Raw genomic sequence first — 27,704 nt, 5'->3', positions numbered from 1 at the left:
GATAGATGGAGGATATTTAATTTTAAGTTCATTCCAAAAGAAAAAAATCCCTCTTCACAGTTCGCACATTTCTGAAATTTCAGGTGCGAACTAGTCAATCAAAGCCGGATTGACGAACCTTCAGCACCCAAAACCCAAATCTTAAACTTAACAAAGGATGAGGCAACAAATGCTCCTCCATGTACATATTTGCACAATAAAAAAACTTGTGAAAATGGATTTCCCTCAATTGATGATAGGTGTTCCCGAATTTAGCACGTCATCAGGTGATCCCTCCACAAACCTATGCAACTCCTTTGGCAATGGGATATTAAGCTCTGTGCAAACTAAATCGATTACTTTAGCAGTTACAGTCCCCATTGACATCTTATTGATAGTCACAGCTATTGCAAATCTGTGTTCTATGTTGCAATAGCCAGTAGAGCCACCCATACCTGAATGCCCAAAGCCAACAATGTCGCCACTCATTGTGTAAGATCTCTTAAAACCAAGCCCAAACTGCCCATCTGGAAGGGCAAGATTTTCATATTCTCCAACGCCCATGAAAGCATCATGAATCCGAGGGCTACAGAAGAGCTTGCTAACATTTCTACCATCAAAACTATCACCTTCAGATGCACAAGGTTTGCTGCTGCTAGAGTCGACAGGAACTCTAGTGTAACTGTTACCCCTTGCAGTCCTGCGAGAATTACCTCCACCAGAACTATCACGTTCTTGCCGTTGGTGAAAGTTACCAATCTTCTTCGATGCAGTCAACAAGTTTTTGATATTTGCAGCTCTATTTTTCTTGCAAATATTCTTAGTAGGAAATTTTGGAGTGTGAAGATGGCTTCCAAGTGGAGGCCCCGAAGAAGAATGGGGTGCTGGCACCACCCCTCCATCAACAAGTGCAGCATAGTAGCGTGCAAGTGCACGAGCTGAGCAGTGTCCATTTGCAGCTGGTATGATGGCTCGGCGAGCTTGGAGGGTGTTAAACAGAGAAGGAAGACTGGTCAGCTGCTGCAAAATATCTTGTGGCTGGAAGCTGGAAGGTAGGTCTGAACGGTTGCCAATAGTAGAGATCTTGTTTAGATCATCCATGTCCAAAGTTAGCGTGGCCAGCCGGGACTCCACTCCTGGGAAAAAGCATCACGTGATTGATCAATTAGAAGAACAAAGGACAATAACAAAATATCACAACATCTGCAGGCCCTGCAAAAGAAGCAAAAGATAAAGAACTATTACCAAAAAACAAGTGATGGAACTCAACCACTAAACAAAACCAAAACAATCAACGCTGCACGTTCAAAAGGATTGCTGTAAGGCAAATTTGACCAGTAAAAAGGTGACTGCATTTTCCTTCTGGCTACGTCACCACCCCCTCCTCGCCCCAAAAATATTAAAAAAAAAAAAAAGATCTAGCCCAAAAGTCACCAAAAAGAAACAATAAACACCTTAGCAGGAAATGGAATCCCCAAAAAAAAAAGGGGCTCTTGGCAGATATTCCATTCAAGGGCTCTTAGAAAGGAAACAGCCACTATAACTGTTTAGTGTTACCTGATCAAGTGCTGAATTCAACCAAATTAAAGACAAGTTACAAGAGACTCTAAAGAGCTTTATCTTACAGGCTGATTAAGGACATGGGCATCAGGTGATAGATCAAGAATCTATGGTACTTGATTTAACAAAGGCAGAAAGAAAAGAGAAAGGAATATGGCTTAGGTTTACATTGCAAATCAAGGTTTTTAAAGGAAAAACAAACTAGAATCTACAATTGGGAGGAACTTTAGCATAAATCTTAAAAACAGTATCATTACCATTTGAACAAGATAAATAGAACGAATCTAATAAGACGACTTTGTAGATTTCTAATCGTAAGTTTGAACCTAAAGGTTACAGGGCAATATTCTAATCTATGCATTACTTTTCAGCTTCAACCTCAAACCAGCTACACCATCAGTTTCAGCTCTAAAAGCATCCAAGGGATACAATTAGACCCAAAAAAAAACCCACCATGCTTCCTTTTGCTGATGAAAGAGAGACGAGAACCACAGCTAAATTGAAGTTAGATGAGGAACTCATTCACTAGAAACCGCCCACCTCAACACCAAAAATTTGGTTGTCCTAAAGGTTAAATTGTAGTAATACGTGGATCCCATGACATATTAACTATATTATGTCTCCCTACTACACCACAACAGACAGACTTCAATAAAAAAACGTGCACTTAGACATACATTCAGGCACGTGTACGCATTCACAAGATCCAACTCCAGACTAACATCAATTTCTTAAGTCTTTTCTCTGGTAAGGAAGATTTAAACATTCTGCTAAAGTTTACCAAGTGCCATAGCCATAATTATCCCACATCTGCCGCAGGCTTTTCAAACTATAGCATGTGCTACAAGTCAAACCCTAGACTTTCACAAAATGGAAATGAACTCTATTAGAATTCCCTATAGTTTATTATAGCTCAATTCTTTATACCAGATTCACTTAGTGTGCTTAAATCGATACTTAGTATTAAATGGATCACGGAACTTTCAAAAGTTTTTGGTCAGGCGATAGAGTTTTCTTCTGCATACAATTTGGATAAATCGATCTAAAACATTCTAAATTGGGAACTCTAGTCATCAAGTATGATGACTTTAGAAACTTTAAAGCAAGTTTACATACAGTACCACAACAATAAGAGAGTAAGATTGTCAGCTTAATAATGGTCAAATTAAACAAGTCATTTGACCATTGTGCCTCCATCTGATATCAACAGCTAGCAATGGTGAGTCAAGTTCAAAGATACTTTAATATTGAACATCCAAACACACAATCCTAGATCCCTCCTAAAAGCTTGTGATTATAAAAATTCTAGACAATCTACCCTGATAGAACCAAGCAAGATTGCACAAACTATATGACATATTTTGATTAAATGTTTTATTCATGTAACTCTCAACTATATAAGCAATATAATAGGATTTGGTTCTATTTTGGGAGACTGGATTTTTTATGTAGACCCCTACTTGTTCAATCAGTTATGCCTAGAAATCAAAATATAAAGAGTTTAAATCATGCCTGGAGGAATTCCAACATACAGCTCGCCGTCAATCTTAAGAGGATGAATAAATGCTTCTTCGAGAATTTCCTGATACTTCTTTCCTGATGCATGCTGTTCAAACGGCAATTGGTTAACAGATTGAAAAGTATAACAAAAAGGCTGTCTATGGTTCTATTATGGAAATGAAATTGGACTAGAATGGAATTGCATTCTCAAAATATGTCACTTAATGTGAATAAATGCCATGCCAATTCTGATTCTGATGGTAAACCAAACACACAGAAAAAGGCAAAAAAAGAAAGGTGTTGAAGTCCACAAGTTACTCTAGTCAAATATCATTCTAATGTGTGAAGTTGGAATGGATAGACCTTGCCATGGCAAGGCAGGTCCAAATATAAAAGGCAACCATGGCAAGTAGTTTACTGCATCAGTATACATTCATATTATCTTTAGTACAGCTTAGTCCGAAAATAGATATTAAAAAAGTAAAGTTCAAAGTACAATAAAATTGCTCAACTCTCTAGTTTCTTCATGCTACAATTAAGAGACAATTGCAGTTTTCTTCCCTAAAATTTAGGCACTGCATCAGCCATATAAATCAGGTCCATAGCACATCTACTTTCCTCTAGAAAAAGGACAATTAACAGAATTCTGTTCCTAATTGCCATTTTGACCTGACAAGGCCACTGGCAGAATTTGGGCAATTGCTACTGGTGAAGAGCCACATCAAGGTCACGTGCAAGTTAGTCAAAACAATAAGGAAAAGCTTTTTACTCTTGGAATCAATTGCAAAGTCATTCTTACCTACTTCTCCCTTCAATTTTTATGATGATCATAACTTCAGTAAGCAGATTTTTGAGAAAGACAATTTTTTTTAAAATTTACTTATAGAAAGCGCAGATGATTTTGGTAAACGGATCTAGATGTAATACTGTTTTCCGTAATTTCCACATAAATCTGATCATTGATGATGAATGATGTCAATTGCCCTTTATTTGGTCAAAGTGAAAAAATCATCAACAAATTTGTTTTGTAGGAACAATATTGACTATAATGAAAATTGAAAACATTCAGGACCATACTACTTTTTGTTAAACCATTTGGGATCAATTTGGTGCATTGCCCAAACTTTGGGACCAAACTGCAATTCTATAATGTCGAACTGCCAGAATACCTCTATAATGCCTCCACAAAGCCAACCAAATGACAAATAGTGGTACAGCTGCTGACTGCCAGGTTCAGTTTCAGGGGCTGTCATAGCCATGCAGTTCAAACATTCATCCCAATCAGTCATTAGCAATGGGTTCTCCCGCATAAGCTCAGCTAGAGCATTATGCAGACCACTGGTGTGGTTAAGCACATGATGAACCTAGCAGAGAGAATAATCAGTTGTAAAACAAACAGAAAACAGAACCTTTGTACAGCATTATGAAAACATGCAAAACTCAATTTCAAAGCAGATTCTTAGGTTGAGATACATTGTGAAGTGTTGGTCAAACTCTTTCAATAACCCTCTATCACTTTCAATGAAGCTGTAAAGTGCCAAACCATATACAGCTCATATCCGCATATTAGATATAACAGGTTTGTTCTGGAGACCAAATTAGAACAATTTAAGATTCCTTACTTCCTGAGAAGTCTACAAATATTTCCATTAGATATAACAGGTCTTTATCAGCAAAAGATGACATGAAGAATAAATTGGAGCATAAAAGCTCACACCTTTATTCGATCTTTTCCATTTGATCCAAATCCTGGCCAAATGTTTTGGATGTTATCCTCAAGCCTCAACTTCCTGGTACATGAAAACTTCAAGCAGTCATTCTTCTGCCTATCAATTTAAACATCTGGCTACTCAAGAAAGCAATGAAGTAGAAAAGGGAGTGAAAATAAATGAACACTACTCATAGAGAATCAACATCATGTGGAAGTTAAGCCTATCATGTATATTCTTACAAAAATGGAAAATAATATCAGTTTTCAGTAAAATGTCCTCACAATTATTGGCGCAGCCAGAAAATTTTTGCTGTGGGGGTAAAATTTATAAAGCTATGCTTCGAGGATATTTTCATAGTCTTTATATCTCATGTATTCAAAATTTTTTATTTAAAAAAATTTCAAGTCCAATTGAGTAACCAGTTTTAGGTTCATTTTCGAGTTATCAATCTCTGCTTCATTTTTAAAGCATCCTGATGTTAGGCTAGCTTCAATTTCAAATCACAGTAGAAAATAAGAAAATTAAACAAATGTACAGCTTGCAAGATGATAAACATTTTGTAATTAACTGCCAATGTGAAAGAATCAGATTGGAATTTGATGTAGAATATTTTTCATGTCTATCGCTCTTTCAGCGTTTTCTTTAAAATATATAGCTGCCAAACCTCTCCCCAAATAATTTTTTTAATTAATCAACAACCAATACCAAATTAAATAAAAAAAAAAAGTGGAAACAAGAAATAATGTATGTTCACTTTATGTAGCTCATACTTTAATGTAGCTTACATACTCCAAATAAAAGTCATGATAAATACTATACAAGACCTGATAGTCATTTGTATAGTTTAACCGTGTCAGTGCCTTAGAGGGGAAAACTGTTGAATTTACAATTGTCATTGAATTTTGCAGAAACTTGCAAAAATCTATACACTACTACACGTTTCGGAGGACCGTGGCTCTGTTACTGCTCCCAATTGGAGCATAGATATTGAATCTGTTAAAATATCATATCTGGTGCAAAATATGATAAACAGAGATATTTCTATGACCCCAACTTTAAAACAATCCAATTTTCAAACTTCTAACAATTTATATTTATAAATAAATAAATAAGAGAGATTAAAAACCCCAAAGCAGTTATATATATTGATGAAGGACTTCCAAACGATCAACAATTATTATCTTTAGCATGCAGAAAACTCAGGCTCTAAACTTTTATCTAGATTGTCACAATCAGACAGCATTTGAAATGATAATTACATTGGAATATTCTAAGAAGAGTAATAAGTCAATTAATTCAATTAGTTACTAATATCTCTTCAGAAATTGAATTTGATGCTAACATTTTTTTATTGATAACTGAATTTCATGCTATTTATCCAAAAATAAGTCCTAAGTAATACTCGGGTGGACAGATACAGGTTCATCAAACAGTGCATACTGTTCTTGTATGCACAATTTCAGTAGAATAGGCTGCCTGTCAAACAAGAATCAACAATCATACAATCACGAACCACTAAACTTCCACAACTTTAAAACTGAAACTGAGAAGATAATGACAAATTGATGAAGCTTGACACTGTTGGTTGGCTTTTTCTTAAGGAGTAAATACATGAAAGGTCATACACAATACAGATAACAAATCACTTAGTCAAGGTCAATGTCATAAAAGGCAAAGGCATTAGGCAGGGCATTTTGCCTCCGCCCAGGTGAGGCGAAAGCCGGGCTTGGGGTGGAAGCCTTACGAATTTTGAATTTTTAATATTTATAAGTGTAAATATATATATGATGAAAATGAACATAATTTTCAAATTTTATTCCATAATAATTCAAAAAGAGTTTCAACCCCCTTCCAGCCCTATTAGTATCTATTTTTCATTACTAAATACTAAATTTAGTATTTAGTAATTTCCTTTTTCTAGTATGAGATAGGTGCACTATTCCACGGTGGAGATTTTAACTTTCTATAAATTTCACATTTGTCATTTAATGACTGAACACTTATTTCTTTTTTTGAGGATCGATGAATCAAATGATATTTCTGTTCCAACTTTTGCCTCTTCTTCTCCCGCTGAATCAAACCTTTCCTTGCTACCGTGAAAAAATATGCTAAGCATGCTCAATTGGGTTAAATTTTTTAATTAGATCATGCCACTTTGAAATCCAATGGTGTTTTTTCGTGGCAGTCCAAGGGGATGGTTCACTTTTAGACACGCTTCATTTGCTTTGCTCTTCTTTTTCAGACACATTTGGCATGGTTAAAGATTGGAGAAAATGAGAAAAACTTCATCAAAAATACAAACAACTCTCATAAAAATATGTAAAATTAAGAAACTTTACAAAAATTAAACTGTTACAACATATGGTAGTAATAGCAGTATGAAAAATATGGTAAAATAGTGGTTATGGACATCTAAAAATGACAAGGGACCGTGAATTTAGAAATTTAGTTTTCTATATTCTTATCATATTGTATTACCATCTAAAGATGGTAACATCTAAAAGATACTAAGTTTTGGGTTAGATAAGAAATAAAGATAACATGTGAGATAAGTTTTAAAAGTCAGTTAAAATAGGAGGACTTATTACTAAATAATTTCTAGCAATTGCCCTATACCTCTGAAGTCCAGCCGCCGTCAACTGCAAATCATCCCTCTTTGTCATCCCCAAATCTCCTTTGCACCCCAAATTGACAGACTCTCAACTCTTCTTACATCCTAATAAACTTTTCCATGGTTCCATATCATCTCCCCTCTTATCATTAATGGTAAAAACCATTTAGGAATCAATTAACAATGTTTATATTTCCTATTCTATTTCGCTTTCTTCCTCCAAAATTCACGATTTCTGATTTCTGTTGGGTCGTGAAGAGTGCTGGGGTGCATGCCCAGGGGCACCTCCGCCTTTGAGGCGACCTTTGGGTGTTCACCCCACAACAAATATACGCCCCCTGCAGCCCGCCCTGCCTCTTAATTTCCATCTAATGAAGCTAATACGTATTCTTTCTTCTCATTTTCTATATTGACTTTCTCATCTTGCTTATGAATCATTAGTTACACAATCTATATATCCTAATCCACTGCATTAAATATCAAAACATTATGCAGCCCAACATTCACCAAGTTGATCTCACACCAAAGCTGTATATTAAGCAATTAAGTGCATACCCATTATCAACTAGCCAATGTAACAGTCCAGATGTGATTCCCTTTGTTACTGAGAAAACTGGAAATAAGCTATCAGGTTGAACCGGTCGAGGATCATATCTTCCCAGAATTCCAGCAGCAGTATCAATGATCACTTCTCCATCTTTGTAGGCACATACCTTAAAAATAATATAAGTTAAATATAAAGAAGGAAATATTTAATTAGGAAGCAGGACATGATTAACACAAAAAAATAAAACTAAAGATAAAACCTAAAATAGCTTTATGTGAACTGGACTTGTTAAGAGAGATGTATTAATGATGGCATTTCCCAATACTATCAGATGTTAAGGAGATTACAGTGACACCAGCATCATTCGATTAGCAAGAAAGTTAAAGTGCCATCAAAGAAAGAATACCCAGATTTTCATAGACAAGTCAGAGAATTTCGCTAACTGCACACTATAAGATAGTAGAAACCTCACACTGATACGTCAAATACGTTTAATGTATTCAAAACTGCCATTTAACAAGCTCAAAGCCAGCAACACTCCAAAATGAGATTCAAATTGCCAAGTTGGTTCAATTTAAATACAATCGACTAAAGGATACGATACTTCTCTAACCTCAGATAATAATTTGATACATGACACCAAGAAAATATAATTAAACTTCTTGCTCACATCTATCTAGGATCATACTTCACCCATCTTCATAAGATTCAACTTTGCTCTGCAATTTATCATTTTGCAAGTTACTCATGTTGGTCTATATCGAGTGGAAATAGACAATAAACAAACTAAAGGTGACCTCATACAAATAAAATTCGCAAGCTGCTACCAAAATCATAGAATTGGCATAGATATAGGATTTGAGCACCTAAATATATCCAGAAACGTTAGAAATAAATGCATAGATTTTTGGTAAGTACCTACAGTTTATTCATTAAAAGTTGAGGCATCCAATTGGTTGTATCTCCATTATTTTAAAGCAGCTCTGCTGAGGACACAGAACATCCTACGGCAAGTGCAATATTGGCAAGCAAACTATAAGCTCATCCACGATAATCGCACACCCAGAGCTGCAAACAGGGACTAATTTAAGCTTTCAGAAGACAGATATACAGAACTTTATAACCTCCAGAACTTTTCGTTGGAAAACATAGGTGTTCAAAAAATTGATTTCAAAACCTCTATCTTCTACACTAATTGTTCCCTGCTGATGATTTTACTGAGATAAAAAAAATTGATTTTGGAATAAAATGATGACCTCAATTTTCTAGTGAGAGCCTTTTGACGAGATTGAAAAGAACCAATATGGTTAAGTTTCCTTTTCTGGCTGGTCTTGTATTGAAATCAACCAATTATAGAAGCAAAAAGGAACAAAATAGATTGTCTTTAAAAACACCTTCAGTAACTTTTTGGAAGAGCATGTACCAAGGACGGCACAACTCAAATAACAAGCTTGCTTTGGGGTGGATGATGGCACCATTATCAGTTTTTAGAGTGACATTTGTTGTGGGGACAAAGCTTTTAAGTATAAATATGTCCCATCATTCAGCAAATTGCAATCAACCAAGGTGAGACTGTTGTTGTCATCGTTACTGGAAACAGTTCAGGAGTGATATGCCAGTCACCTATCCAAAGAGATATCCAAGTGCCCTAAGTACTCCACAAGCAAATTTTCTAGCAGATGTTTGTTTGTAAGTGATAACCAACACATTGATGCGGTGAAGTGGAATGGTGGAGCAAAATGTGAAATTTCTGGAAGTACTATTATACTTTGCCGAGAGGTGAATCATCAATAGAGTTTCTTTCAAACAAAAATGAGGTACTATTGCTCCAAGAAAAGTGGCATTTCTTTCTTAGAAAGACACCCATGATAGCATCCTAACAGGGGGATAACTTGAGAAAAAGGATTATGATCTATGTTAATTGCTAATTACTTTGGCTAAGATGTGAGGATGCGACAAGCCACCTCCTCTTGCACCGTCCATTTTCAGCAGAACCACGGCATAGAGGGTCCATGGATCAAGACAGTAAGTAAGGTTCCAAAATCATTTAAAAAAAGAAAAAAGAAAAACTCCAAGTTTTTGTTGGTACGAGCATTCTCTATTATTTGAAAGGTGAAATGGGTTGTGTGGCAATGTGTACAGAGCCTATAGTTCATAACTTGGAAATTTGCTCCGAAAGGAGAGAGAATGAGGACATTTGGGATATGTAGAGGGTACCAACATTCTTTACTACTTGTGACGTGAAATGGTTAGCATGAAAATATGTGCAGAGCCTATAATTAATAAGTTGGAAAATTTTCTCTGAAAGGAGAAAGCACGAGGACATTTGGGATATGTAACCCACTCTTTACATTTTGGACACAGGAGAGAGAGAAAAAAGAGAGCTTTGATTGGAGACCATGAGAACCAGTTAAAATTCAATCCCAGGACACCCCTGACTGTTGAATGAATGGTCACCAATCAACTGATAGTCTATATGATTCTTTTGATAGGGCCTATATTGTATAAGAAGATAACTACTTGTTTCTCCTGAGTTGCATCACCTTAGTGCATTTTAATAAAACTACTACCTTCATGGATAAGAAGAGGAAAGTACAAAGTACACAGGATTTGGTACCTCCTTTTTGTGTTTCTATCTATACATTGGTGAGTTTTAGCATGGTGAAATTAAGAAAACAATTGAACTGCAAAGCCTAGAAAAGAAAGAGCAAAGATGACAAGCAAAACAAAAGGACAAGATTCTCCAACATAATAAAAAGGACTTTCACCTTGCCAAGTCAGCAAGGATTAGAATGGAAATACCCTTGTCCTGACATGTAGGAACAATATTCCAATATGTCAATAATTTGATATTCACAGAAAATTCTGACTGAAATTGCATTCCTGCCTTAACTTGTTTACAGATAAAGCTGATTGAAGGGGAAAAAAAGCCATGAACACACAAGGAAAATTATCCCTCACTTCCCTTTCGACTAATTACTTAAAGAGCTAATGACTACTTATTGAAGATCAAAGAAAATTGAACACATTAAAGGAGGCTGGCATGAGTTTTTTTTTTTTTTTTTTTTATAATGAGTGGTTATAAATGCAAAACTGAGTGCTAAAAAGATCTTAGTAATGATCAAATAAGAGTAAAACAATAAACCATGGTCATTCACCTGGATTCCAAGGATTTTATTGGCATTCCCTAGTTCAGTTAGGAGATTTCTCAGCTTGACTTCAATATCAGAATGGGCAGGGCTATTGAAGATCCAATCTTTGTTCAGTGACGAGCCTTCACTATGGCTCCTGAAAGTAGGTATAAAATAGATTAGATGACACCTCTGGGCATGGCCAAACACGAGCAATATAGACTTTACCTCTGTAAAACAGATTCAGCAAATGGTCTCATAATATCAAAATATGCTATTCGAGCATTCATTGTCGATGAAAGCCCTGAAATCCTTGTCAACAACTAAATCAGAACCCAATCCTCAAAAACAAGCAATAAAGAAAAGCAAAAGATCTTGAATACCTCTGAGCAGATTGATGACACGGGTAAATATAACAATATCACCTGGGAAAGCATCAACCTGGATAGAACACCACCAGCTTAACTTGGGAAATGAAATTCACCTATAGCGTGTCAAAAATACAAAACACAAAAGATGAAAACAAACTTACCGGATTAAAATATTTTATTTCATTTTGGTTAAGATTCATCTTTTCTTGTATGAACTTCATATTTCTAGCCCTTTGCTCAGCTAAAGATTTGACATTTTCCTACACCAAACACAGTAATGAGTCCAATGTAAAACAAAGGGAATTGGATACTATTGGAAAACAAAAAGTGTCTTAACAAGAGCTTCATTTGCTGGTCTTGATGCACGGAAAAACACATTTGCTATCTCCATCGCCTGCTCTGGCATGTCCAAGCGTAACTTAAGGCCCATTTCTGCAAAAGCAGATAGGAGTGCAACATGATCACCCTGCAAAGACACCACAATTTTGCAGGTAAAAGGAGTAAAGAACCATCATAATTGAAAGAACTAATATCCAGGAACTGCAAACAATTACTCAAACAGAAAGCATTCTTCTAAATGAAGCACTGTTACTGATGAATGTAGCCACAAAGACGGAGTCTTTGTGACAAGAAGGGACAACTATGGTCAGAAAAGGAGAGATGCGGCTTGGGACAACAGTGGTCAGAAATGAAGAAAGGTGGCTTGGGACAACTGCTTGGAGTTGCCGCTAGCATATGGACATCATACTGGTTCATTACACGTATTTAAGAAATTTGAACATATTCTTAATACACTTCATTGATTCTTTGACAAATTCATTACTTTAGATACAATAGCATGTGATCTAGCAATTAAATTAGTTTAAGAAAATGAGACGGTATGCAATATTCCTTCTACAAAAATAAGTATACAAACAAAGTTAAATTTGTAGAATAAGTTATGATAAATCAAAAGAAATATAATTCCAAGAGAAAATGTCACAACCATGCTGAAAAACGTCATAAGATGATAAAGGAAAGGAATAATTAACCATAAACCATTAACAATCCTACCGAAATGTAGTAAAGCAAGAAAAGATATAAATAAATAAATCTATTGAGCACCAAAAGAATCACACCTTATTTAATTAAACAATGTTTCTATTGATCAAACAAGCTAAAGAAATTAACAAACTTCTAGAAAAGATAACAACATCAAGCCAAAAAAAAAGAGAGAGAAATCAAGACAAGATTGTTTAGGTGCAACTTATATTTGTTACAATGATTATGGTAGGAGCAACTTATAACATGGTAACAATAACAACACATAAAATCATGTTAAATCACAGATAAAAACTAAAAATAAGACAAATTCAGTCTTTCTATTAGCCGGTTGAAGTAGAAATGAAGAGCTTCTAGGCCCAGTTTGGAAGTTATAAAAAAGAAAAATTTGAAAAGAAAACTTCAATTGGGAAAGAAAAGGAGGAGAAAGGATGACAACTTTCTTCTATGCTGTTTGGGATTTATGGACGAGAAAGATAACTTATAGGAACTTAAAAGGATTCACCCACACAGTTTTTATTTATTATTTTGATGCTTAAATATGATATTCAAAGCTATAAATGAAGCAAACTCACATTCTCTCCACTTTCTTGTGAAAACTTTCTTAAGCTTTCATCCTCACATTCCTCCACATCTCTAGGTTTCTCGCACTTAAAACTGTCTGTCAAAAAACCTCTACTTTCCCTTCTGTTCTCTCCTTCACCCCATTTTTCTGAATCCAAACGAACACCTGAGCTCTTTCATTTACTGGCTGGATGAAGTTGCACTGAGATTAGGCTACTGAGATGTTTCACGCAAATTTTTACCGTCTCTTCTCGCTATATGTCTTCATTTCTCTTTCTTTCTTTCACTACCTTTCCCCCCATTATTTTACTTTTAGCCTATTAGGATGCATAACTATTTGAGGCCATAAGTGTAGGATAATGTTAACGAATATTCTAAAGTTAAGGTGCAGCAATTGCCCACACTCATCAACAGAGACTGCTTCTCTCACAAATTAACACTATCATACCCTGTCATGAACTCTCTTTTAGAAAGTCATGCTAAAAAGAGTTCCAAGTTCTGCACCCAGGCACACGACTGGCATATTGGCATCAGCAACACAGACGGTACTTCTCTCACAGATTTAAGAATATCAATCCCTGTCATGAACTCTCATTTAGAAAGTGATGCTGGAAAGACTTCCAAGTTATGCACTCACGTACAAGACCAGCATGTAGCATTAAGTTAAGACTATTACACACAATAACGACATACACGATTTGTACTGGTCAGCATGTTTGACATTTGTGCAATTTGAACTTAAATGCTACATTAGTTCATTAACTTCATAAATCAAATAAAAAAATTTTCACCCAGTGCTCTTCAAACTCCATATAGGAGGAGACCGCAAGTAGATCCAGGATGAAACCAAAGAAATGTCAAAAACCATCAAAACTGGTTTGTGTAGACAAAAGCTTGAAGCCACCAGAAACACAGAAGAATAGAAAGATCAAGCACTTCAAAAAGCACTGCAAATCTTTCTTAACAGTGTAACTCCCTTTGTGTTTTAGCAAGCAACTCTACCATTCTCAAAATTTATAGGATTGAAGATCGCATACACCATATACCAAAGAGAGAGTGCCATAAGCCAAATGGACTCGAAAACTCCCGCATGGTAACAGGGAAAAAATGATTAATTCAGAACCTTTAGATATATGTAAGTTGACTAGCTGTGAGTAACTGAAGCTGAGAAGGGCTTTGCAGATTCAGCTATCAATGTGACCGTTAAAGTTAACCTTATCATGGACAATCTTTTCCCATCACTAATATTACCCCTGGGACATTGCAGCATACTGACCTCAACAGATGCCAGAAACATTTTCGCTAGAGCTTGTTTCATAGAGCTTGATAGTGATTTAGTGAGCCCAAAATCAAGAAGGATTGGACGATGTGGAGGTTCCTTGCTCACAAGAAAGTTTCCTAGGATATACAAGGTGTGCAAGCATTTTGTTAGACAAAAACCATGAATCTCCTGCATAGTCATGCCAGTGCACATGGTGGGTATGAAGATGCTGTACCAGGATGAGGGTCACCATTAAAAAATCCATCAACATAAATCTGGTGAGCATACGCCCGTGTGATTTCTTCCACGAGCTTTTGTTTGTCAACACCCAAAGCTTGTAGTGATTCAAGGTCATTTAAACGAACACCATCCATGTATTCCAGAATGAGGACATTTTCTGTTGACTGACAGTACAAGCAAAATATAACACAGGGTAAGGATTGATTACTGAAGTAGAAATAAATTGGAGATATATGTAGTAGCAGTCAGCATAGTTTCAAATGCCACCTAAAAGAACTTGCTTGTCAGCAATCCACTAAACCTCCTACATTATTAAGCATAAGTCATCAAGACAAATATATAAATGATACCAACAAACAAATTGCAAATGGATACTTCCCAAACTACAATCCAAGGAAACTTAAATTCCCACTCGCATACAGTTACATATACCAAATATAACCCAATTAACAATAAGTTCATTAAGGAACCCTCAATGTCATACCAGTAGGGAGTCTAAGTCCAAACAAGACAAGCTGTAGGACCCTAGGACAATACTGTATAAGAACAAATATGAGATATTTCCAGACGCATGAAATGCCAACTATGGCAATAATCATTAGGCACACAAGTGACAACTACTTGCTATATCCCTTTTAACAAGGAAGTTCAAAGTAAAGCTCACCACTATTTTAAACTTCAAACTGCATTTCATGCAACCATGTTTCATGAGAAAACAGTTTCCCCAAAATTTACAGATTGTGGCTTGTTTACATAATTAACAGGTCCATGAAGTGCAAAAATATGGAACATGAATGTCAGGATCACAAGTGACAAGTAACGTGCTATATTGTTCTCAAGCAGGGACACAGGCCCATGTAGAGTTCTCCACCATAATAAACTTCTTGCTGTTTTCAGGGAAACTGAATTCATTAGTAATATAAGATACACAAATACACAGACACAGGCATGCCTTCTCTCTATCTCTGTGCCTATGGATGTGAACTGAGGGCTTCAAATTCTATATTTGGTTAGTACATGTTTAAGAGGTCTACACAAACATTCTCCCTGTCAGTAACTATTTTTTCCTGTCCATTATATATTATGGTAAAAAAAAATGAATTAATTGCTCCACCTATTATCTGTAATTCTAACAAAAATGATTTTAACTGCAACTAAGCACTTTAACATTAACCTCCCATTAAATTTAACTCATTGTAAAGGAGGAATAGATATGGCTCCACTTTCACTACAAATGCATGAAAATAGTATTTTTGTCTGAACAACTCTCTTGCTCTGTCTTTTCTTTTGAATTATAATTCCAAGTATCTCAAAGAGGCAGGGTTTGGTAAGCTGAACATAGAATAAGTGATCTAATTAGAGTGGTAGATAGCTCATCCAGATAACCAATCTGATTAGAGTGACAGATAGCTCATCCAAAGAATCAAATTCATCAATGTCCAAGGTTTCAAGAGCACCATAAAAACTGTTCTGGAGAAGCTTTGTAATACTAAGGGTGCATTTGATAAAATTGAAGTCTAAAATCTAAAATCTAAAGTCTGAATCCATTAAGTTATTGAATTGTTAAGTATTAAATATAATACATATGAGTGCATATCACATTCAGTGATAAGTGAATAGCTTATCACTTAATTTTGGGAGCAAGTTTTCCCAAGGAAATTCAATGCCATTTAATTAATTCAGATATTCAATTTTTGGTAATCAAGCGGTCTAAATATGTTAAGATCTAAATCCATTAAGTTTAAATGCTGAACTGAGTCACTAAACATGGCCTAAAATCAATTTTAAGAGCAGTATCACACTTTTGTTGACTTCTCAAGGGAAAACTGTATAAGAGCCTAAAGGAAGCATCACTACACAGCAACCAAAATCACGAATACAACAGGAAAAATGAAAACTGAAAAGCGTAGAACCTGAATAACTTCTGGGATCAGTACATCAACATGATTGGCTGGTACATCATCACCATACTTGCCAGTGCATCCTAAATTTTTGGAAACTTTTCTTATGTTTTCTGTAAGTGAGGAAGAAATCATCAAAAACACACAAAATGAGGCTTGCATCATCAAAATGAAAACCATTTTGCAAATGACTTAAAACTAACCAGCCTCATGGTTGAAATCCAATTCTTTAGGTGTTTCTTTGCACCATTCATCTATCATTGGATTGAAGTCATATTGAGGCTCTGCCCATGCTATCCAGTCAACTATTGACTTTGTATTCTTCAGATCCTGCAAGATGAGGATAAACCTAATGGTCAATTAAAGCTAAGCTCCAGACTTAGTAACACCCACACCCCACACACCCCATATTTCTAACACGAGGACCGAAGAGTTACTAACCTCCAATATTACTGCCTTAATGCCATCATGCTGAACTTTGACAACTACATTCTGTCCATCACTTAGAGTTGCGCGATGAACTTGAGCTATCTAAGGAAAATAAAGGATACCAAGGAGTTAACCCAAAAGATTAATTAGTCAGCGCTTTTTTTTTGGGTAAGATACTCGACACTGTTTAATGTCAAATAAGCATCAAAATGATCACTGTTCGACATTGATCAAGTTCCAATTACGAGACATATATCAGGATGTCCAATCAGTAAATTACGCTTAGAAATAGAACTTTAGGAAATGGAAAAAAGGGAAAGAACAAATGAGAAGAAAGAATGGGAAGCAGCACTTTCTTTCTAAGACAACGAAAACCCATAAGCACTCAGCTATATCCAATTATCATAGCACATATAGATTGACTGCAACACAATGAAACATCTATTTTGCATCCTTTGAAGACAGTGAAATAATACCAGAATTGAGGGTATTGTGACATCATAATGATATAACATGCTGACAACAGTTCTCAGTGTAACTGTCTTTTGTTGACAACCATAAATGAATCAATAACTATTTCAACACATAGATGAATGGATACATGCAACTGAAAGTAGCTTCATTCCAAGCCAAACATCGAGAAGCAGTCAAAACTGAAAGAAGCTAATGTCATCCTCCAACCAAAAGCCCTATAGTTAGTGGAGCAAACACACTAGTTGCAAATTGTATGATCCATTCCCAATTAACTCCACATACGCTTAATTACGTACGGTGCCTCCATCACATTACAATTACTTCCAGTCTAGACAAATCTGCAAATCTTTTAGTGTTCCAAATTGTAAACCATGTCCACTGTATGCCAAATTTAAAATTCATAAGACATTTTGCATTTGGTACTAAAGAATTGCCGCAATCTCCAGGGTACACTGGCATTAGACCTATGCCAGTGGACTACAGAGCATGGGTACTGCCCAACTCCCATCCCCCTCTCCATCCCCTCCTTATACACCCGCATCTACTTGAACCCCCCCCCCCGGGCCACTACCACACAACTTGCAAAAGCCTAAATAATAAGCCACCTCCACCAGCACAATTGCACCATTCCCTTCCACTCTCCTTTGCCAACCTTTATGCCTCCTCCACCATCACTTGTGCAGTGCTCTCCCCAGACCCACTACCAGTCGCTTGTCAGCACTGTACACTTCAGCAGACTCCCATCCCCATCAGGAGCAAAATCCTGCTGTTGTAGCCTAATTAGCCTCCCCTCCTGGCAATTCCACATTTTCCTTGCATTCTTCCTCTTATGCATGGTGTGCTACTTCTTATACCAACAGGCACACAATCCCATAATATTCGCCTGTCACCCCTTCCCCCCCCCCCCCCAAAAAAAAAATTAACAAGAAGAAGAATTAAAAAAAAAACAGCAAAAACTTCTTGAAAGCTCTATCTTTAGCATGTAACCACCCACATATTCATCAATGTGCCAGACAGAAAATGGAACCATGAGGAGACAATGTTGTCCAACAAAATTTGCAGTGAAATTGACAATAAGCTAAACCAGGCCCTTCAGTCAGAGACTACCATATACTGATTGTGTTGCGGGATAACATTTAATGGATAGTATGCAACATACTGCAGTACATACTAATACCTAATGCATACTTTTAAGGTTAAGATTAAGAGAGGTTATGCTCACCACCTTTAACTGCAGAGCAGTTCCACAAAGTTCACAAGATAAGCACACAAAAACTAGCATAAATACTTTCTTAAAAGGATCATCTTACCTTTCGCAATAGCCTAATTTTAAAAAGCAAAGGCTATTCAATTGCGTATCATAAATTTTGGGATAGTTCACCTAAAAAATAATGTACATGTATTTGCATTTTGTCACAATCTTTTGTAAGGCATCGCCACATGGCCGCCTGCAAATCCATTCAGTTCATCCATTCGACTTGATATTACCATTAACAGGTTTACGGCTACAACAGTTCTTATCACCAGTCCTTGAACTTGAGTATTTCAACAGCAAGCCCATTTACTAAAGTCTCAATATTGCCACCAGGGCAATTTTTGGTTTACATTTCCTTATATTTAATTCAATCTACTTCATGTATAGAAGCTTACCGATGCAGTCGCAAGAGGCAATTCATCAAAATTCAAAAAAATCTCTTCCATGGATTTCCCCAACTCCTTCTGTATGGTTTGGCAAACCTGTTGAACAGACATCAGCTGGTGATTCCCATATCCACTATGTTCAGGAAATTAATATAAAACCAGCAACTACACTCATATAAAGACTAGCAACAAAAGGGGAAGATAGATAAGTATGATAAGGAAAGTTAGTTTCACCGAAAGAAGCATAATAAAAGCCCTATCTATAGTATCCAAATAGATCTTAAAGCATACAATGCAACCTTTATTACTTGGAATTGACATCCCAGATTTCTAAATTTTCAAAATATTTATCTAGACAGGTGTAAATAATAAATATAGGATTGGACCAGTGACCTGTGATAAAAGTTGCAAATCAAACCAGAGAGATATGCAATGGGTTGAGTTCAGATGGAAAAGGAAACATGTTAGGCAGATGAACCTTCCAGATTACATATTAATAGAAATTTAGGATAGCATCTTGAGCTGTGTATATATGTTGTACACTGGAATCAACATAGTTGGATCAGAAGGAAGCCTGCATGGGATTTTGTTCAGCACCAAAGAGAGGCAAAGCAATGGAGGTTATAGTAGAGGGACAGGTTAAAAAAAAATCTCTCTTGTGAGGTGAGAACATTGTTTATAGATAAGACCAAAAGACATACACACTGCTCTTTGCTCACGGGCAACTAATCTCAGCAAGGGCAGGAACTGCAGGTGGCAATTGTAGCAAAGTGCAACAACGAGCGCATGTTACAAAGCCAACATGTTTGTGAAATACTACGGCCCTGTTTGGCACTTGAGTTTTTTACCAAGTTTGTCTGCTACTAGTTTTTTAACAACGTTAGCTACAGTAACCCAAAAAACTTATCAAATTTTTTAACCTACACACTTCAAAATATCTAATACACGAAAAAATTTCCCTTCCTCTTTTCTTCTTCTTCCTCCCCCACCCAACCCACCACGTCCTCCGTCGCCAACCACCACCTCCACCGCCACTTCTGGCGCCGGTCACCTATTCCGAAGCCGATTCCTGTGTCGGCCTTCCTCTTTTTTTTTTCTTTCACCCTCTCCCTCCCCCCTCTCCTCCCCGCCCCTCCCCTCTCCCTCCCCCTCCCCCTCCCCCTTCCCCTTTGACCGATCTATTGGTCCTCCCCTCTTTTTTCTTTTTTTTTTCTTTCTCCCTCCCCTCTCCCTCCCCCTCCCCCTAGCTGCGATCTGGTCGCGAGACCAAATCGGACAAGGGGGAGGGGGAGGGGGGCTGCGATCTGGGAGGAGAGTGGGGGAGGGGAGGAGAGGGGGAGAGAGAGATGGAGAAGAGGGGGAGAGAAAAAGCAAAAAAAAAAAAAATCCATGGCTGCAAGTTCTCTGGCATAGGGAGGGCGAGGGGGAGGGGGAGGAGAGGGAGAGAGGGAGAGGGAGAAGAGGGGGAGAGAAAAAGGGAAAAAAAAATTTTCCCCTGGCTGCTAGTTCTTCTACGTCGGAGGCAGAGGTGGCGGGGGAGGGGGAAGGGAGAAGAAGAAGAGACGAAAGAAAAGAAAAAAGTTTTTCATCCTAAAAATTTTTTCTACAACTTCTACAGTAAGCTACAGTAAAGTTTTAGACAAACACCCAAAAACTCACTTGCCAAACGGGGCATACATTTTGCAACACAGTGTCTTATGATGTGGATATAGTTTAACCATGGGACTTGCCATAATATAACATCATAATAAGAAGAGTGTGCATGTTGATAAACATGCCCATGCCATGCTGTCAACATCTTTGTAGGGCAGAACATGTTTCAACATGATGACTTGTGATATCAGACACGTATATGACATAGGAATCCTGGCAGATGGCAAGATGTAATGGGCAACAAGAACAGCATACAGGAGGGAAAATATGAGATGTTAGATTGGTTATAACAAATGTACATCAAGTGATCAAGCTAAGCCAATCCTACTGGGACATAGACCTTCTACAGTTTGGGCCCATTTAATTCATGTGATCACACCAGATTGGAATAACCAAAAGTATAGTGCACTACCATTTTCTGTTAACATTTTACGGTGGGGTTAAGATATCCCAGTAAAAGGCCTTGATTAACGGTGTAACTTGAATGATTGAGATCCTCCTAACTTATCGTCCACACTAGAAGACATACTCCAACTTAGCACAAGACTGAAGTAGGCCCAACTTGAGAGTTCTATTACCCCAACTTAGCACAACTTGGTTCTGAATTAGCACAACATGGTTGAACTTTAGCTAATTAGCCCTACCATATCGGCTAATTAAGATAGCAACCACCATACCAATCTCATCAGCTAGGTATTTAAAACTCATCACACATACCAAGGAACAAAAGCCTCTTCTTGATTCTGAATTAGCAGTAGGCACAGAATCCAATGCCAACAACCTACGTGCCCTTGCCTATTCAACAACCTATGTGCCTTCACCAAAGTCATAACAACAAAGTTAAATTGTTCTTTTATTGTGACTGCCATGACAATGACTTTGTTGCTATAACAACTTCATAACGTTTTTTCCAGAAGCTATACTCCAATACAACATGAAGGCAAGACAGAACATAGGTTCAGCTGTTTCAGTGAAAGTTCACAAAAAGGAATATTAACGGCAGAGAAAGTAGATGAAAGTTCAAGTTCATGTAGATTGAACTTTCATTAGTACGCATAGCATCATTTGCTATCCAAGTGTTTCTTATTGTTCACCCTCAAGTAATAAAATAGTAGTCAAACTATACCTCCCCCAATTAACAAAATAGTAGTCAAACAATACCTCTTCTAAGGGGCGAGGAGGAAGAGAATCCTGTAACTGCTTCAGAAGGGAAATATAGGCCTGAGGAAGCACATCAGCACGAGTAGATAGATACTGTCCAAGCTTTACCCACAAACCCTCCAGCTCCACCATCACTTTAAGAACACGTCTAGCATTACGTTCGTGAGCTTTCTCCCAAAGAGCAGCTTTCTTTGAATTTCTTGTCCATTTATCTCTCTGCTGTAAAGCCTTCAAGTATGTGATTCCAAACAAACATTTAGAAAGAGAATTTCACTAACAAACTAGAAGAAAAGATTTCCCATTTCCACAACATAGTAAAAATGGCTTTATACACTCCATTAGATAATTACTGTTACAATTCTCCCAACACGATTTATTAGAAACACATGTGCCCTTCCATATAATTTCAGTAAGACTCCATTATCAACCAACCATCACAATATTAAAATGCCACAAAGTATCCAAAGCCATTAAGAACCCATCCAGTAACAGACAAGCATCAGCGGAGATAGGCGTACCTTATAGTCCAAGTATATTACGAGTGCCAACGAGAAAACTCTTATGCGTCTCTTGTATATGTTTCCCCACCCCATCTGAAGCAGGTTTATAGCCAACTTTCCTCAGAAAACCAGGACTATCAATCTCCACTAAGGGAAGGGAAACACATAAGTTATTAAAGTATAATGTTAACAGCATATAGAGCCTAAAACATTCTAATATAATCTCAACTGATAAGTATCACTTTTTATAAGAAAGGAAAAGTATAAGATTTGATAAGAGTACTCGTTTGATTCAGAAACATAGAAAGTCGTGACTCACTTATATTTAGAGCAGCATTTTATAAGTCTGTCTCATATAAGCTACCCGATTGTTAATGATTCACGATGTACTGACCATAAAAACAAAGTTGTACAATCTACCTTCATATCCTCTCTCTTTACCATAAAGCTTAGTCATGTTATGTTAATGTATTAATAACTCTGACTTTACCCTGCCAGGTCCCGACTCACGTCTACATTAATGACAATTTTTTTTTTCTTTACTTATAGGTGCATTACAGAGACAAATTTATAACGATTTTCAAATTTATGAAAAGGAAGCTGGTGGCTCAGACATCTTTCCATGTAACTTTAGCAAAATTTGCCTTTTTCCTAGCAAACAAGACTAGCTCAGAAGGGCCAGGTCATTTCCCATACAAGCATAGCCCACTACAGTTATCACTAAGAAGGTAATCAATTTAACACATTTGAAGTTTAACCCCTAGAAACCAAATAAAAAAGAGTGCATAAGCTCCTTTCACATTAACAGAGTTACAAAACAAAATACATATCCATTGCAGCCAATAGGATCATCACCTCAATCATGCTCGTTCCACGTTGGAAAAAACAGTTGTACAACTAACAATCCCCTTCATTACTAGCTGACTAAAAGAGGCTTAACAGCTTGTGGTTCCAATCAAATACCATAACTATACATAACCAAAAATTTGCCCAATGCACAATCCCCTCCCAGTTTCCAAATTCTCCACAAAAAAAAAAAGACAAAAAAAAATCATTTCTTTTATGCCACGAGAACATAAAAATCGAATTTTTTTTCTTTTCTATCTTAGTTTATGCATCATAATACCGGCACCCTGGAAAGCAAGAAAGATTCAGGCATCCTTAAGCAACAAGCAATGAAGCTCTCATTCTTATTCATCCAATCGATTAAATTCTCAAAAAAAAAAGGGGAATGGCAACATAAAACCCCAAAAAAATGAAGCAGATAAATATACAGAACAGAACCACTGAAAACAACTGAATGGAAGATATTTGATTCACAACTTTACCAAAAAAATACAAAAAAAAAAATTAACTGAAATACAAAAGAAAATAAGCACAAAATTACAGGGCAACAAATATACCAAATTAATGGATTAAGAATTACAAACAAGTAAAGAGAGACTTACATGAAAATTGAATTGAAAAGAACGGTTGAGAGAGAAAGGCAAAGGGGAGAGAATATAAAACTGTAAACTGTAAACAGCGTATATTATACGAGAACGCGTTAGAAATATTCTAAAGAGATGGCCTTGAAGCCACCATAATGGACGGTGCCATTTTGTTCATACTAGTGGAGTCTTGCCTTTTATTCCACACCCACACACCCACCCACCAATCCCCCCCCCAAAGGACCTTAGGATATTCTGTTGACGTTTGCCTCCTCCATTAGTTTTACGTTATTGCCAATTAAGAATGAAATTTAACATCGTCCGTTAGTTTCTCAAGTTTAAACGATTTTCAAACGTACCTTCAAGTCTTGCAGCGTGTGGAATTTCTACAGTGAACCGTCAGGATGCGCGTCATCTATACTGTCTGTACAATTATAGCTATATATCTATATATCTATTGTATATTATATTATAAATAAACGAAGATAGGGGAATTTGAAATAAACATAAACATTTTCTGTCATCACGTTCCAACTTTTCTCTCATGAAAATCACTAATTACATGTATGAAATTATTTAATAGGTACCCAATGAGTATTCGTTAACACACTTATATTCCATCCGACCTATTATGTATATACACACTATACACACACTAACAATTATTATTTTTTCTTGCATTTATATACTTATCATAACTAATCTCCTTGCATTTATGCATTTTTTTTAATTAATTTTATATTTCTAAAAATTTAATACGTGAAATGCATTTTAACAAGTGCTCTCGTTAGACAGACTATGCTTATATAAATTGCTAAAAAATTGTCCATAACTATTTTTAACCACAACTCACCTAAACACATGTTAACAAAATGATTGACTCTAAGTATTATAAGTACTAAAGTAACCATTATTTGGTCGAAAAAAAGTTAAAATACCACAATTTGCTTTAATAATGAAAATTTTATATAAAATTGATGCGCAAAAATGATTTTGAATTGCACACACATTGTATGCGCCTTTAGCACTAGTATGTATAATGGATCTGCTTGGATTCCTCCTTATAAAGTGTTTTTGTTTATGAAATCTACAATAACAAATTTCAAAAATACCAAGAGATTACTTAGAAAAAATCATTTGAAATAATACCATAGCATTTTTTGTGCTGTAGTATGTGGGAAATAAAATGGTGAATTGAAATTGTGTTTATAATATAAGAAGAATCATTTTTTTTTTAACAAATCATGCTTACCGAACGGACCCAGTGATATTTAGGTACAATATTGGTAGATAGATTTTTAACTAAGAGGCTTGCAGTAATTTTTATTCAAATTTTAATGACACAATTTTGCATCTACGATTGCAAAACCAATATAGACAAGTTAAATGCTGGGGAAGAGGATGTTGCAGAGACTACACTCATTCTGTCTTATATCAGAAAACTAAAACAAAAATTTGATAAATGTTGTTTCTCTTTCACCGGAAGAGAAGCCATGTCTTAGCAAAATTTGCTGCTAATTGTTTAATTGAGATTGAGTGGAAGAATAGCTTCCCAAGCTGGCTGCTTGAAGCAGCAAAAGCTGACGTTAAAAGGCTGTTACCCAGAGATGTAAATGACTGATTAGTAATGAAAGTCTGTTGCCGGTTGGAAAAAAAAAATTTACATCTACGATGTGAAAAAATTATTAATAGTCCTTTTGGGGACTGGTAGTAGTTGTTTTGAACTTTAGCATCCTGGCTGGAAATTCCTGGAAATGAGCCTGTTTGGAAGTGAGTTTTTTGACCAAGTTTTTTACCTACTAGTTTTTTAACAACTTTTGCTACAAGAACCCCAAAAAACTTCTTAAAACTTTTTACCTACACACTTCAAAAATACACAAAAAACTTTCCCTTCAACTTTTCTTCTTTTTCCTCCCCCACCCAACCCACCACATCCTCCGCCGCCGGCCACCACCTCCACCACCACTTTCGGCGCCGGTTACTATTCAGGCGGCCAGTTCCGGCCATACACAAAGTTTTTTTTTTCTCTCGCTCCCCCCTCCCTCTTCCCCTCTGCCTCCCCCGCCCCCTTCCCCCTCCCCTTTCAGGCAGTTTTTAAATCCTTCATTTTCAAACACAAAAAATGAACATAAAACCCCAAGAACCGAACAAGCAAAATCATAGCCCAGAAAAGGCAAAACAAGGGGAAAAAAAAGTCTAGAATGGAGGAATTGGACATCAAATTCAACGTGATGGTTTCCTTATTCAATTGGATGCAGAAGAGCAAATCCTCCGCGACGAAGCGTTCCAAGTTCCGCAAATTCCTCAATGCTTTCTGCCGGAAACCGGGGTACTATTTTAGCGCCGTCCGCTGGGTGGCGGGGAGAGGGGGTCGCGTTGGGGAAAGGGCAGGGGGGTGGCAGGGGAGGGGGTCGCGCAGGGGAGGTGGTGGGAAAAGCTGGGGAAATGGCAGGGGATGGCGGGGGGAGGGGGTCGCGCTGGCAGAGGAAAGGGCAGGGGGGTGGCGGGAGGAGGGGGAGTGGCAGGAGAAGCTGGGGAAAGGGCAGGGGGTGGCGGGAGAAGCTGGGGAAAAGGCAGGGGGTGGCGGGAGAAGCTGGGGAAAAGGCAGGGGGAGGGGCTCGAGCTGGCAGAGGAAAGGGCAGGGGGTGGCGGGGGGAGGGGGTCGCTGTGTCAGAGGGGGGAGGGGCACAGGGGGTGGCGGGAGAAGAAGGGGAAAGGGAGGAGAGGGGTGACGGGCGTGAGTGCTGCTGGGAGGTAACGGGGAGGAAAGAAAGAAAGAAGAAGAAGAAAAAGGAAGAAGAAGAAGAAGAAGAGAGGAAAGAAAAGAAAAAGGAAAGAGAGAAAGAGAAAAAGAAAGAAAAAAAAAAGAAACGGAAAAAAAAGTTTTTCACTCTATAAAAACTTCTATATAATTTTTCACCTTACAAAAACTTCTACAAAAAAAATTTTCACCTTACAAAAACTTCTACAAAATTTTTTTAAAAACTTCTACATTGCACTACAGTAAAATTTTAGACAAACTCCCAAAAAACTTAGGTTCCAAACAGGCTCGAAATGTTGAGAGCTTCGCTTAACATTCAAGTCACGTGCTACTACTGCTTCTTTGTAGCTTTGACTTCTCCATCATTCCAAACAAAAATTATAAAACAACCACATTTGATTTCTTTTCCGTTTGCGGCGGAAAGAAGATTTGGTTGTTGATTTGTAATCAATAAATAATTGTAGGCTATTTAGCGAGAGTTTTTAAGTATTATTTATTGTAGCACAATATGATTTATGTAAGATAAAAAAAAATAAATAAGACGTATATTTTATGAATAACAAGAACTATTCAATGAAACTAGTACCAACTCAACGCACACCAAAAGAAAAAAAAAAAAGGAATGGACCCTCTCAAAACTAAAAAGTAGGAGTGTGCAATTTTGAAAAAAAAAACCAACTTACAAATTGAATTCGAGGAAATCAAAAAAAGAGAAAACGAGAAAGGAAATCGGGTTTTTTGTTTTTGAAACTTATAAATTTGATTCGAATTTGAGATTATGTTTTTTCAAATTGGATTTTTCGATTTCGAATTCACAATTCAAAATTGAAAATCGGCTACCTATTTCGATTTCAAACTCATATATATATATAATACACATACACTTGCACACACACATACGTACATATATGTAATATATATAGGGATAATTTCAGCAACCTCCCCTAAAGTTTCTGATAATTACACATAAATACCCTCTAATATGAACAATTACACTGCCTTCTCCTTAATTGACATATTTGATAACAGATTAAGCCCACGTGAGAAAAAGTAATCTTAAAAATGATGAATCAGTCTTGTCAAACAATTATATTCCAAGTTTTTCCTTATTGACCCTACAAGAAAATGAGTTAAAATTTTGGGCAAGAAAAATGGCAATAAAAAAATAAAAGTTGGCAGTAAGTTGATCCCCTTGGGACATGAAAATAAAATTAAACAAATCAGCATTCTCGATAGT

The 27,704-nt window shown here is 36.7% G+C and overlaps 1 protein-coding gene across 5 annotated transcripts; it reads right to left on the bottom strand.

The window, feature by feature from the left end:
- Positions 1-13: 13 nt before the first annotated feature.
- On the bottom strand, positions 14-23,921 carry LOC113704354 (uncharacterized). Of its 5 annotated transcripts, none has more exons than XM_072061580.1 (19): positions 23,725-23,921; positions 22,295-22,369; positions 21,777-22,004; positions 18,972-19,058; positions 16,860-16,949; positions 16,622-16,748; positions 16,431-16,531; positions 14,513-14,681; positions 14,293-14,414; positions 11,749-11,877; positions 11,573-11,671; positions 11,424-11,481; positions 11,269-11,344; positions 11,068-11,197; positions 7,918-8,075; positions 4,757-4,829; positions 4,209-4,403; positions 3,052-3,145; positions 14-1,115 (listed from the first exon to the last, which is right to left on the bottom strand). In XM_072061580.1, exons 2-19 carry the CDS (start codon positions 22,367-22,369, stop codon positions 226-228), a joined length of 2,901 nt encoding a protein of 966 aa, XP_071917681.1. In that variant the 5' UTR covers positions 23,725-23,921; the 3' UTR covers positions 14-225. The 5 variants fall into 5 exon arrangements, with proteins under 5 accessions (XP_071917681.1, XP_027082011.2, XP_071917683.1 ...); XM_027226210.2 differs by having other exon boundaries at positions 22,295-22,423; positions 23,725-23,920; XM_072061582.1 differs by lacking the exons at positions 21,777-22,004; positions 22,295-22,369; positions 23,725-23,921 and adding an exon at positions 19,664-19,944.
- Between the last annotated feature and the right edge of the window lie 3,783 nt (positions 23,922-27,704).

This window comes from Coffea arabica, chromosome 8e, assembly GCF_036785885.1.
Source record: "Coffea arabica cultivar ET-39 chromosome 8e, Coffea Arabica ET-39 HiFi, whole genome shotgun sequence".
Taxonomy (NCBI): Eukaryota; Viridiplantae; Streptophyta; class Magnoliopsida; order Gentianales; family Rubiaceae; genus Coffea; species Coffea arabica.
Note: the sequence above shows the minus strand (reverse complement) of the source record. Positions and strands in the feature narration are given on the sequence as shown.